This window comes from Sarcophilus harrisii, chromosome 5 (assembly GCF_902635505.1).
Source record: "Sarcophilus harrisii chromosome 5, mSarHar1.11, whole genome shotgun sequence".
Classification (NCBI taxonomy): Eukaryota; Metazoa; Chordata; class Mammalia; order Dasyuromorphia; family Dasyuridae; genus Sarcophilus; species Sarcophilus harrisii.
Window position 1 is genome coordinate 100,422,166 of NC_045430.1, and position 13,950 is coordinate 100,436,115.

At 37.1% G+C, this 13,950-nt stretch overlaps 1 protein-coding gene across 4 annotated transcripts in view; it reads left to right on the forward strand.

The window, feature by feature from the left end:
- CNTN1 (contactin 1) overlaps positions 1 to 13,950 on the forward strand; it is a 249,196-nt gene that overhangs the window by 133,449 nt on the left and 101,797 nt on the right. For all 4 annotated transcript variants that reach the window (XM_031938160.1, XM_031938163.1, XM_031938162.1 and 1 more), the window contains exons 6-8: positions 7,587 to 7,793; positions 11,718 to 11,817; positions 12,349 to 12,530. In XM_031938160.1, coding sequence (XP_031794020.1) covers positions 7,587 to 7,793; positions 11,718 to 11,817; positions 12,349 to 12,530 — 489 coding nt within the window. The remainder of the gene's footprint in view (positions 1 to 7,586; positions 7,794 to 11,717; positions 11,818 to 12,348; positions 12,531 to 13,950) is intronic.

Here is a 13,950-nt window from a genome sequence, read left to right on the forward strand (position 1 = left end):
CAGCACCTCCCCCCCAGTATCCAATTATGAGTAGATTACAAGAGGGCTTAATGAAGGCCAAAGAAAAGGGCGTGGATGTCAGGGAGCTCCAGCCACATATCTTTCCTGTAATTTCCCAGTTTAATGCCTCAGGTCAAGAAAGTCAAAGATACACCCCTTTTAACATAGAAATCATCAAAGACCTGAAAAAGGCTTGCACTCTTTATGGGGCTACATCAGCTTATGTTAAGATGCTATTAGAGAATTTGGCTTTTGAAATCTTGACTCCTAAGGACTGGAAATCTATAGCAAGAGTATGTCTAGAACCTGGACAAAATTACATGTGGCTTTCTGAATATAGTGAGCTCTATAGGATACAAGCCCAACAAAATAGTCAAAATGCTGTTCATGCTGCTATCACCTATGACCTACAACAGGTATAGGTCCATATGCAGATGTCACAGCACAGATTAATTATTCAGTAGCAGCATATGAGCAAATTGCTGCTAATGGTATCAAAGCGTGGGCTTCAATTCACAATAAAAATGATAAAGGTGAGGCCTTCACAAAAATAACACAAGAGCCACATGAACTCTTTGCTGACTTTGTGGGACGTTTGCAGACTGCTATCACAAGAACTAATGGGAAAAATTCATCAACAGATGTTTTAATAAGGCAACTTACTAAGGAAAATGCTAATGAGGTATGCAGAAGGATTATACTAGGACTGCACAAGGATACTCCTTTAGAGGAGTTCATAAGATGCTGTGCCACAGTGGGCATAAATGCCTTTTATAGCCAGATTATGATGCAGACTTCCCAAGATCCCAACATGGGTAGATAGGGTCCCTTCTGGCAAGGGACTTCTAGAGAGACACATCAATGCTTTCAGTGTGGTAAAGTAGGACATCTGAAAGCTCAATATTGGTACAGAGGCAGAGTGAGAAAGCAGGGTGGGAGAACAAGACCCAGTACCCCATGTCCAAAATGCAACAGAGGCTTCCATTGAGCCTCAGAATGTAGACAGGTTCAGGGAACGGAGAGGGGCCCAGCCCCAGGGCCCAGGCAAAAACACTTGGGGAGATGGAGCCAATGGTGCACCCAGAGAGTGCTTAGACGGCCACCCCAATAGACCAATCAGGCCAGGAAGCCATATGATGGGAGAAAGGATTACACAATCAATCAGCCAGGAAGCAACCTGATGGGAGAAAGGATTACAATTAGAGAATAGAGTTGTATGCAGCTGAGATAACTGAGATACCCCTGGAGAGGTGGAAATCTGTTCCTTCCAGCCCTATGGATCCCTTTGCCTCCAGGCACAGTAGGCTTTGACCATTTACCTCCTGAGAGCATGTACAAAACAGTGTCCATCCACACACGATGTGGGAAACTGGGGAATGTGTAGATAATATCCCAGTCACCAATACAGGGAGACAATATGTGACTTATCACCCAGGGGAAACAGTAGCATCAGGTTTACTCATACAGAATCCTAATAAGCAGCTTGGTGATAGTCACCCAGATTCTGATTTTAGATCACAAAATCCAGCAATATATTGGACAGCAGCTGCAACAACTGACCGACCTATGGTCACGATCTATATAAATGGCCTTCCATTGGAAGGATTGGTAGACGCTGGTGCAGATCGGACGGTCATTAGAGGTGCCAATTGGTCCAGTCACCAAAGATTAAAGCAGAATACTGCTGGTGAGAGGATAAAAGAGCTGAAGTTAGGGCCCCCATGAGATGGAATTTTGGAAAAGGATTTTTACCCTTTAAGTTAAAAATCCCCATCAATTGTGGGGAAGAGACCTTTACAAATTAGGTTAAAATGAGTACTTTGGTTTTGGGTGGCCAAAGCAATAAAAAACAGACAATGGTCCTGCTTATACTTAAAACATTTTGTACACTTTTTTGTGTAATATAAGATTTTACACCACTGGATACCTTTTAACCTCAAGGACAGGAATAGTGGAGAGGAGAAAAGAGATATTAAGACGCCCCCAAAACAAAAGAAAGGGGGGAGCAAAACTTTGAGAACTTCTAAATTAGTTTATACTATTAACTTCTTTGATTTTTGAAAAGATGCACTGGTCTAGACAGGTTTTATAACCCTAACCCACTGGAAGGTCATGCCGGGGAGCAGCCCATATCTTTAGATAATGCCAGGTGATGTGGAGAACCCCAGAAAGTGGTAATGGAAAGGACCAGATAGACTAACTGTTTGGGAAGAGGGTTTGTTGTATTTCTACAGGTGGAGAAGGAATAAGATGGGTGCCAAACCCATATTTGCCTTGTCCATTGAGAGAGATGGAAAGACCCCTTTAAACAAAAGAGAAGACCCAAGAAAAGGGTGGTTCTGTTGCTGATTGTGCCTTACCATTGAAAGAGCGTAAAGATGGCTTTGACCATAGACACAAAGATTGTTGGACTTCAAAACCCCAAGAATCATTGGATTCTGAGACATGATAAGATTGTTGTAGACTTGAAAACCTCAGGAATCATTGAATTTCTGAGTCTTGCCTCAGGAATATTGGATTCCCCCTGAGACAAGGATTTGAAAACCTCGGGAATCATTATTCTTGAGACATAGGACTTGAAAACTCCCAGGAATCATTGGATTTTCTGAGAAATGATAAGACGTTAAGGGATTAAAAATCCGGGAATCGGATTCCCTAAACATAAAAAGGCTTTTGAATTCAAAAACTCAGGGGGATCATTGGACCCCTGACATGTGAAGCAATGGACAATAGATTGGTTTTGACTATCTCTTTTTTAAAGAAGGTGAGGGACTGTTTTCACATACCTCCTTCTAGGACTTCTGGTGATCTTTTCCAACACCAGGATTTATTTGTTTGTATTCCGCTACTTTGTGTAAATCATGTTTGTTACACCACACAGCCTGAATTGACTTGGGGAGAGTCATCCCAATAGCCTCAGTTATTGCTATGTGCTGTGTAATATCTCCATGTTGATGGGTTTGTTAAACCTTCAGCCCAGAAAACCCGTTAGCAACCCCCACTTCCCTTTGGGTATCCCTTCCTGAGATGTCAGGGAGGGCTTGATATCCCTTTTTAGTGCTTTTACCACCTTTTCCCAAAGTAGGGAAGCTGTGACCCTCCTTTTCGGGGTGCTTTCACCTCCTTCCCTGAGAAGTTAGGGAGGGTGATCACCCCCTTGGGGTTGACCTCCTGAGGAGTCAGGGATGGAACCACCTTGTTCTAAAATAAAATAAAGCAGGAGATGAATGGGCTGAGGTTTGAATTGATGATAGGTCCCAAGTAAGGGAGGCTAAATAGTAATTGGGCATACCTATTAATATACATGATTGATAAAGAAAGGTCCCTGCCCACCTCTTGTGCAAGTCCTGATTGGTTTAAGGAAATGACGAGGTGGGTGGAGGCAGAGAGAGACAGGAAGAGAAGCTGGGAGAGTTGGGCCTGGGTTTGATATCCTAGTTGCTGGTCATTGGTGCTGGTCTAGCATTTTGACTAGGCCACAATTCCCAATCTCTTCCACCTCCGATCCTTCTTCACTCAGAATAAAGACTGATGATTTTCTTCTAACCTGAATTCCTGACTCCTGCTGATTTAAAATACGCGATCTTCACACCTAAGCATGAGTAGCTCCTTGCAGAGTGACAAATGGTTCAGCTTTTACTTCTCAGATATTTCAGAGTACTCCTTTGAACACTCTGGAGAAAGAAGGGTGAAACTGCCTGTGTCCTTTCTTTCACTCTCACTCTTATTCCTAACTCTTTCTTACTCCAAGGACTCATCCTTGGATGTTCCTAGCATTTTCTCTCTGGTTTTTCTTGCTGTCATTTCAACTACTCGTTCAGTCTAAAGATCATGGGACAACTGACTTGGACACTCAACATCCCCTAGCTGCCACCTTCAGATCGCACTTTCCCTCCTGGCCTGAACCCCCATTAAATATAGGGACAACTCTATGACCCTTGTCAGCTAGAAGAAGCTATAGAAGATCAGACCTTCATCCCTTTGCCCCAAATGAATTTGGGATGACTTGCTTGAGGGGAGAATGATATAAACTCAGATCTTGGGGGGGAAAGGGTGGTTCTGGGTTAAAAATCTCAAACTCTTCTGGCAGGGGCCCCTCCTGTTTATAGGAGAAACTCCCAGATAAGTAATCTCATTCTACGATTCAATTGGAGATCTTGGCCTGGGGCATGGTCACCACCCTCTATTGGAAGGTCCCTAGCTCCAGGTCAAGAAGACCCAATAAAATTGAATGTTGTGTGCCATAGAATTTTGCAAAAGTCCTAACAAGATTTTGTCTGCTGAGAAAGATATTTCTATGTATAATAAACCCATTCTTGTCACAAACTTGTTGCCTGTATTCATTGGGGTTTGTGAATTCTTTTGCAAAGCCTGTGATTGGCCAAAGGGGACTCCATTGCTGTCAGGGGATCTCTCACCCGTCATTTCTCACACCTCAACACATCTAGTGTCTTTTATAATCCCTTTCTGATCAATTGTCCAACCTTCTTAGTATTTTTGAACTGAGAGTTCTTGAAACTATCACAGTTACTCCCAAGATCTGTCACTGGTCCTGCTGTTGTGTGTCCTCTGGGTTAGTCCCAACTCTCATGTCACAGACCTCTCCTGCTGACTTCCTGAGTTGTCTTAGACTGGATAAAATGTCACTCCAAACTTCTGTTGAGTTTGCTACTCCAAAATCAGACTTGAGGCTTTTTCTTTTTTTTTTTCATGTTATTTGGAGGGGAATGTTGGGAAAATTTGGCTGGCTTGCTGCCTATAATCTGCCATCTTTATTCTGCCTTCAAGAAAGCTTGCTTGCAGCCATTATGGAATTTAGATTTGCAATAAAATTTTTGTATTTTGTGGTATTTTCTTTGATGTAATCATTCTTTCAATTTTAATTCATGAACTGGGGCTTTTTAAGAACTAAGCTTCTTGCCGTGTTTTTATTTTTTGTCCTAGAGCCTCTGGATTCTTGTTCTAACTTCCATTTCCCATAGTAGACATCCTCAGATATTTGGGATTCAGAAGTTCTTGAACATTATTTAGTTTGGGGTAAATTTCAGTGTCTAATTGGAATAAGGATATGGGATCCTGGAGGGCTGTCACTTATTCATACAATCAGTTGTCTTATTCTGAATTCCCCTTGGAGATCAATTTTCAGGATATCTCAAATAGAGGTAAATTCCAAAAGAATGTATGTATTTATCAGAAAAGGAAAGTAGGAGGATACCCATAAGGTTGCTTTCATTCATTTTACGAAATCTTTGTGAAAATTATCTTTATGTTCAAGGCTATCTTTGGTGCAAATGTGAAAAAAACCAAAACTATGCATTCCTTCTTCAGTCTATATCTTTATAAGTCATATAATTGATTCAGAAATATAAAAATATGATCTTGCACTATAAACAAGATGATATGCCAAAAATGTTTGGCAGAACCATAAAATTCTATATGAAAGTCAACCATGTTTATTATTTATAAGTTGATTTTAAAAAAAGAATGTGACTCAGTAGAATAATAGGGTCTACTCAGTTAAAATATCTGCTATATGTACATTGTAGTTATAAAAATTAAGTAGAATCAATTGAAGAAATAACTTTAATAATCCCCTGGATATCATTAAGCAAGAAGTAAAACGGAGTTGTATATTCATGTATAATGTTGACCAGTATCCAATTAAGAGTCCTTGAAAAAGTTCAAAAGAAAATAGATTCTCAGATTGCTCCTATTCACAGATTACATTATATTAAATGAATCAAACATTCATATATTACAAATTCTCCTCAATAAAATGTATAGTAATGAGAAAGACAACAAATTATTATCCTCAGTAGAATGAATAAAATTGTTTATTGCCTTATTACATACACTTGGATAGGCAATCAAGTTAGTTCATCAGTAGCTTTAAACTGGACAGACAATTTAGATGGACAATGAACTTGACCTCTCAGAATGCATTATTAGGAGGACATTGGATTAAGTCATGAAAAACTACACCATATTTTGAATAATCCTGAATTTTTTATTCTTGTAAAACCTCATTTCTACTGTTGCACTGAAGTTGTTTGCGCATGAAGCCACAATCTCCAGAGAAATAACTCAAAAGATTCATGATGGATAAAAGTAGACTACAGCATACCAATAATCATTACTTGTGATATAAGACCACATACATCTATCAAGTAGAGTAGGGGCATCAAGATGTAGGGGGAAAGGCACTAAATTTGCAGTCAGGAAGTTTGGGTATAAGGATACTTATTGTAATGCCAGAGAAACTGAGACAAGACAGAGATTAGAGTTTTTAATATTTTAATAGTGGAGAATTTGGTCTAGCGCAGCCATATAAGCCATAGCCAGCTGGCTAGATTGGACTCTTGTTTCAAAGCATCCCACATCTAGCAATAAATTCCACAGACTTTTATAGCTCTCCAACTATCAGGGAAACAAAGGCAAGGGGGGAGAAACATTGATTCATAATTTCAGGAAGTACCATAAAATCTGATAAGTTGGGAGTGAAGAAGAAGGTTAAGTAGAAGACAACATGTCTGGGCCAGAGGGTGCCATCAAGGTTGAGATAAACCATCTGGAATTTTATGACTCTGGAATGCCAGAGTGGCCAGAGCTCTGCAGCCCTAATTATCTCAGTCCTAATGGCCAGGAGGGGAGGAGGAAGATAGCATACTAACAGGGAAACAGATATTATAATTCAGGGAAACTAATGCAGGGGAACTGAGGTATTACATTATTACTTCCCTAGACATATTTCTTAATCTCTTTTTGTCTCAGTTTCTAAATATGTGGAATAAAAGTCATAGCACCAGCAGAGTTATCATAGACTAGAGTGCTGGCCATGGATTTAAGATCCAGACTGCAGTATTTCAAATGACTTTATAAAACTCTAAGTTATAAATGAGGTAACTTACATCAATGAAATCATAATTCCAAAACAACCCCTATGTCCAAAACAAGTAATAATAAAGAATACTTTTGCTAGCTGCCTAGTATGCTTGTTATGAGGAAAATATCAAACTTCAAAGTGCTAGATACATATAATTTATTATTATTATTACCATTATGTATCAACAATTATAGAGAAGTTAACAGTTGGTGCAATGCATTTGTATCCCTGAGATATTAAAACAAAACATGAGATATCCTTGTACACTAGATGAGTAGATGTTCTGTGAAGGATTTATGGAAAGATGGGCAAGAATTTCTTTAGAAAATGAACTGATGTTAAAGAAGTTTTGATTTGCTCTACTGGAGGCAATAAACATTCTAAAAAAACAAGTTCACTGAAGTATGAATACAATATTCAGAAGCCCAGTAATATTAATTGCTTTTGCTCATGTTTATGAATACATTATAATAACAATTTTGGCAAGTTTATTTCCATTCTTTATAACAAGTATATTTTTAAAAGAGGTACACTTATATGATAATGCATCATTTTGAAATTAGTTCAAATATACTATGTTTATATATATACACACACCTAGACACTCACACAGGATTTCAAGCTTGAATACTAGAAACTTATTGTGTGAATACAAATGTTACTATTGTTTTCCTAATGTTAAATAATAAAATATGTATTTCAGATGATCTTAGCTATCGTTGGCTTCTAAATGAGTTTCCTATATTCATCACAATGGACAAACGACGATATGTGTCTCAGACCAATGGAAATCTCTATATAGCAAATGTAGAAGAATCTGATAGAGGCAATTATTCATGCTTTGTATCAAGTCCTTCAATCACAAAAAGTGTATTTAGCAAATTTATCCCACTCATCCCTCTTTCTGATCGTAAGTATTTATCTAATTAATTAAAAAAATATATATGCACATGCATATGTGGAACAAGTGTCCTAACCATTTGTAATTCTCTTGAGGGGTATATTCATTTACATTTTTATTGATTTATTTTTGGTTTTTAAACAATAATATAAATGATTGTATCTAATTTATTTTAAATTCTTTGAATCTGACAGAACTATGGTTAAAATGTTTTCCTTCTCTTTCTTTTCCTTTTCCTTTTCCTTTTCTGAGGCAATTGGGGTTGACACTCCCAGAGTCACACAGTTAGGAAGTGTTAAGTCTCTGAGACCAAATTTGAACTCAGGTCCTCCTGACTTCAGGGCTGGTGTTTTATCCATTGTACCACCTAGCTGTCCCAAAATGTTTTCTTTTAAATTATTCTATGAAGAGCAAAACTACAAATGGTTGCTCTTTAGGGTAGAGGAACTTGACAGTAATAGTAAACTCACATAATGAAACTGAAGGACATTTGAAAACTAAATAAATTTGAAAACTAACTAAATAATTTATGCAAATATTTTATTAACAGTGCATTAGTATAAAGTGTATTTCTATCAGAACACTTAAATCATGGTTTTTATTTTAAAATGTCCTTGAATTTTTTTAAAAAAAATATTATCTCCCTATCTAACCAGATGAGAAACATCTCATACTCTTGGTATTTTTTAAAAGAAATTTTGCTATTTTAAGTGGGTTTGTACTTCACATGTTTACATAGCAGATTGTCAGATTCAGAAAAAACCACAGAAGCCATTTAGTCTAAGACATACCTGAACAAAGATAGCTGGCATGTAGTCATGTGACCTCTATTAAAAAAACTTTTATTAAGTGGGGATTCATTAAGTCTATTTTACTTTTGGAAAGCTCTAATTTTTGGGAATGATTAATTCTATCTTCCAGATGTAATATTCTATGCTGTGAAATATATGCTTGTACATTTATTGAACTTCAGCTTTATTATTTCTGTCAATCAATCCTATTAATTTAAGTATTTGTCATTTGTGCTAAGTGGAAAAATTTTGAACAATCTAAAACACCAGTGCTACACATTTTTTCAAATTTTAAAGTTTGTCATGGATGAGTTCACCAGTTTATACTTCAGGATGATTGTGATAGAAATGGTGCAGAAGTGCTCCCAAATTAAATACTTTCTCAACATTTTAATACTAGATCTGACTATACTGGGAAAGTTCAGCTAACGAGCAGCACCACAGGAAGTTATAAAGAATTCATTAATATATGTGAATAAATTTATGTCTTGAAAGTTGATAATTCTGTAGTTAGATTCAGTGCTATCTCTGTTTCACCATCAAATAGATCTTTTTGCAGTTAAGAGACTGCAGCTCTTGCATTTATGACCTGTATGATCTCAGAAAATTCACTCAGCCTCGCTCCATCTCAGTTCTTCATCTCTGAAATGAGAGTTGAGCATTGTCAATGTATTGATTGCTGATCTTTCTCTTCTTTCAACCAGCTAGTAGACAAAGGGCGTCCCTTGGTGTATTCTACCACCTCAAGTGACCCTGAGGGACTTACATTAACTTCAAGATGTTGATATAGGTGCAGCAGCTTTGAAGGGAACATAATGCCCTCAGACTGTTGCCTTATTGCTCCCGGAATTGGGAGAACCTGAAGCAAAACAGTAAGGCTTTCTTCTATAAAGTGGCTGCATATTATTTTGATGCCATACTCTAGCATAGAGCAGAAAAAAAAATGGTTCAATTTATATACCTATTTTCAGATTTTTTTCATGTGATGAGTTGTGCTTCAGAAGATTGATTAGAAACCAGAGAGACACTGGCAACTGGGCTAAGTTCACCCAGAGGTTCTACCACTTAACACTTAAAGCTAAGGAAACCTGTGTTTGACTATGCTTATGTGGAAAAAGGCTGGCCAGTTGGTTGTAGTGACTGCTCTTGTTTTTAGAGTGAAGACCCCAATTTGGGGGAAAGTACCAGCCAAATGGCAGTGTTTTTTTTTTTTTTTTTTTTTTTTTTCTCAGCATTAGATCATTAAAGGTATTGCAGTGAAACTTGCTATCAGTATCTTATCTGACAATGTTCTAAAAAGGTTCATGGTCCATTTGGTTTCTGAGGAGCTTCATTCTCAGAATAATTTTTTTTCCTCTTAGGCTCCAGAATGAACTACTCCTTTGTTTCTCCTCTGTACTGAGAGTCCAATCTTTTAGCTATTCTTACAAGTTCAGCACAGGTCCATGCCCAAGGGCCTTTTAGGATTTGTACTAGCTTTTAGTGAGCAGGGCCTTCCTCTGCAAAACTTGGGCCTTTTCTGTTACCTTCAACTACTCATATCAGGTAGTGGCTGCTACAGATACTTTTCCTCTCTGCATTTTCCTTGCTTATCTCTAAAGTGAGGATCTGTATCTGGGCTAGAAGCTAGATACAGCTGCCTGGGAACCTTGTTGATTCCCTTTATTTCAAATCCCTATAAGTTAATCAGTTCACACACAGCTCTCCTTTAGTTACTGTGTATACAGCACAAGATAGTCTCAAGGAATGGCCTAAAGGTCTGAACTTAGTGAGTTTCATATTGTCTGAGACTTGACTCTATTGTGGATTGTTGTTTCTTTTTTTTTTTTTTTTTTTAACTATTAAAGTAGGACTCTGTTTCTAGGGTGGAGGGTGCACTGTCTCATGCTTCAGGGATTTTGTGCAGCTGTTTTCAAAGCTCCTAGGAACTTGAGCACAAGCACTCTTTTCTACCCTGGAACTGTGAGGAGGGTCCCCACTCCACTGTGGCTGTAAGTTCTAGTGTGCAGCACAGTATTAGTAGAGTCTTCATCTGGGCTGAAGCCTCTGGAAGCTGCTGCTGCCACTGCCTACTCCTGGTTTGCTGGTTTCCCAGTTTCCCAAGGCCTTCTCACTCTAGTTGAAACATCTTTCCTGCTGTCCTTCTAATTCACCTTTGGCACTTCTGAGCTGAGAGATCTAGAAATCTTCAATACTGCCACGAATTCAGAGATCCCAAATCCTGCTCCTGCTTTGCTGGCACCTGGGTGGAGCCAGCCAGTGGGAATCAGGACCAGGATCAGGACGATGGCTGCACTGGTGTGCCCTGCACTGGGACTGCATGCTGGACTCTCACTCCAGTGCCACAGATCTTTTCTGCTGACCTTCTAAGTTGTCTTTGGCTGGAAAATTGTTTTACTCTGTCTTTTTGTGTGTTCTGATGCTGTAATTAGTTTAGAGTCATTGTTTAAAGAAATTTTGAAGGTTTTGAGGGAGAGCTGAGTTAAGTTGCACTACTATCTTGGTTTCACCTCCTAATTTTGCAATTTGCTTCTTTGGAAGAAAAACATCAGATGAAAATTTCTCCATTTTGTCTGGAACTGAATAATTTTTTAAAAAAATTACTTTATCAATTCCATGTTTTTCATCTCATGATTCACAAAAGCAATTGCTTTGCCTACAGAGAGACTACCCATTATAGATCTGAACCTGATTTTTTTCTGTAACATAATTAAGATCTTTGTGGTTTGAATGGCCTGTTGTCTGTCAGATTGGTTCAGGAGGTACACCTAAATACATTATCATTTGTTTTAGGTGTAATGAAGAATAAAATCAAAGGATGACATAAAGAAATAAATGAGAAAATTAGACTAGATAACCTCTAAGATATTTTTCCAGTTATAAATTTGTGATGCCATCATACTTTTTTCTCTCTATGTTCCTTTTGGAATTTAATTTGCTTTTTGACCAGACAATATGAATCAGTCATTAAAATGCTTTTTTAAAAATTTAATCAAATATAGGCTTTTAGAAAAAGCAAGGCATTCAATTAATACACATTTCATAGCATTTCTAATCCTTTTAAAGTTTAAAAGTTAAGGGAAAATGGTCTATAAATCAAATAATTCATAGGTTTCCTTTTGTATACTTTTCTTAATGTTAGGCACAACAAAACTCTATCCTGCTGATATCAAAGTCCAGTTCAAGGACACATATGCACTGATGGGCCATAATGTAACATTAGAGTGTTTTGCCCTTGGAAAGTAAGTATATTATTGTGTGTGTGTTTTTTAAATTGACAAGTAAAATAATGGTATGCTTTGAGAGAAAGAGGAAAGCAGTTAAAACTCAAATCTATCATTTCTCATTGTGATAAAAATTATCACATAATAAATTTGACAATCTAGGCTTTGGTATTTTATCTTATTTTCTTTTTTCTTATACTTAAAAAAGTTATCATTATTAACCTGTGATTGATCATTTGGTTGCTGGACTATAGTAATACTTTACTATCATTGGAGAAGCTTTTCTTACCAGACCTCTAAGCAAATATACTTAATATTTTCATTGCTCATTCTATCCTTTTATTTTGCTTCACTAAAAAAATGCAAATTAAAAAAAAATAAGTTAGCTGTCCCACCAACTTCCAGTGGCATGGGGATTCCATTGGTCTAGCCACAAAAGGAAGAGGAAATGTTTTTTTTTTTTTTTTTGCAGGGGACTTAGCCATTAAATTTCTACAACTGTCTTATACATCTTGTGGATCTTTTACTATTTTTCTGCCCCCTTTAAAGCCCTGTTCCTGAGATCCGGTGGAGAAAAGTTCTGGAACCAATGCCAAGTACAGCTGAGATAAGTATGTCTGGGGCAGTTCTTAAAATTTTCAACATTCAGCTTGAAGATGAAGGCACTTATGAATGTGAAGCTGAGAACATCAGAGGAAAAGATAGACATCAGGCAAGAATTTATGTTCAAGGTAGGTAGAAATCTCATTTGATCCACATAAAAACCATTTAATTTTCTTTCTATATTTTTATACTTTTCTTTTTATATTGGCTTTACTTTTTTTATTAAAACTTTTTATTTACAAAACATATGCATAAGTAATTTTCCCAACATTGACCCTTACAAAAGCTTTTGTTCCAAATTTTTCCTTCCTTCCCCTAACCCCTCCCCTAGCTGGCAGGTAGTCTAATACATGTTAAATATGTTAAAATACATGTTAAATCCAGTATATGTATACATATTTATACAGTTATCTTGCTGCACAAGAAAAATCACATCAAGAAGGAAGAAAAAGAAAAACTGAGAAAGAAAACAAAATGCAAGCAAATAACAATAGAGAGAGTGAAAATGCTATGTTGTGTTCCACACTTTGTTCCCACAGTTTTCTCTTTGGGTGTAGATGGTTCTCTTCATCACTGAACAAATGGAACTGGTTTGAATCATTGTTGAAGAGAGCCATGAAGACTACTGTCTTCTTGTTGCTGTGTATAGTGATCTCCTGGTTCTGCTCATTCCACTTAACATCAGTTCATATAGGTCTCTCCAAGCCTCTCTGAAATCATCCTGCTGGTCATTTCTTACAGAACAATAATATTTCATAGCATTTATATACCATAATTTATTCAGCCATTCTCCAGTTGATGGGCATCCACTCAGTTTTCAATTTCTTGCCTTTATAAAGAAGACTGCCACAAACATTTTTGCACATGTGGATCCCTTTTCCTCTTTTAAGATCTCTTTGGGATATAATCCCAGAAGAAAGAAACACTGCTGGACCAAAAAATATGCACAGTTTGATAACTTTTTGAGCATAGTTCCAAACTGCTCTCCAGAATGGCTGGATCCATTCACAACTCCACCAACAGTGTATCAATGTCCCAGTTTTCCCATATCCCCTCCAATATTGGTCATTATTGTTTCCTGTCATCTTAGCCAATATGACAGGTATATAGTGGTATCTCAAAGTTGTTTTAATTTGCATTTCTCTGATCATTAGTCATTTGGAGCATCATCTTTTCATGTGACTACAAATAGTTATATTTGTACAGTTCATATCTGTAGTTTGATCAGCATAGGGAATTTAGACTTTCTCAGTATCTTCTGTATATACATTTAATTCTTGAAGAGCTGATTTGGAACTCTGAGAGATTACACTTTATATGGACACACAGCTATCTGTTAGAGACCAGATTTGAATCTAGATCTTCCTATATTTGTAGCTGTTAGACTTTATATTTAACATGACCAGGTACTAAATTCATCAGATTGATACTATGCACATACATTTTTATATGACCAGTTACTAAATATATCAGATTGATACCATGCATGTACTATTTAAATTCTTAAACTAATCCTATGGAAAATTTGTGTGAGATGAGTTACTGGCT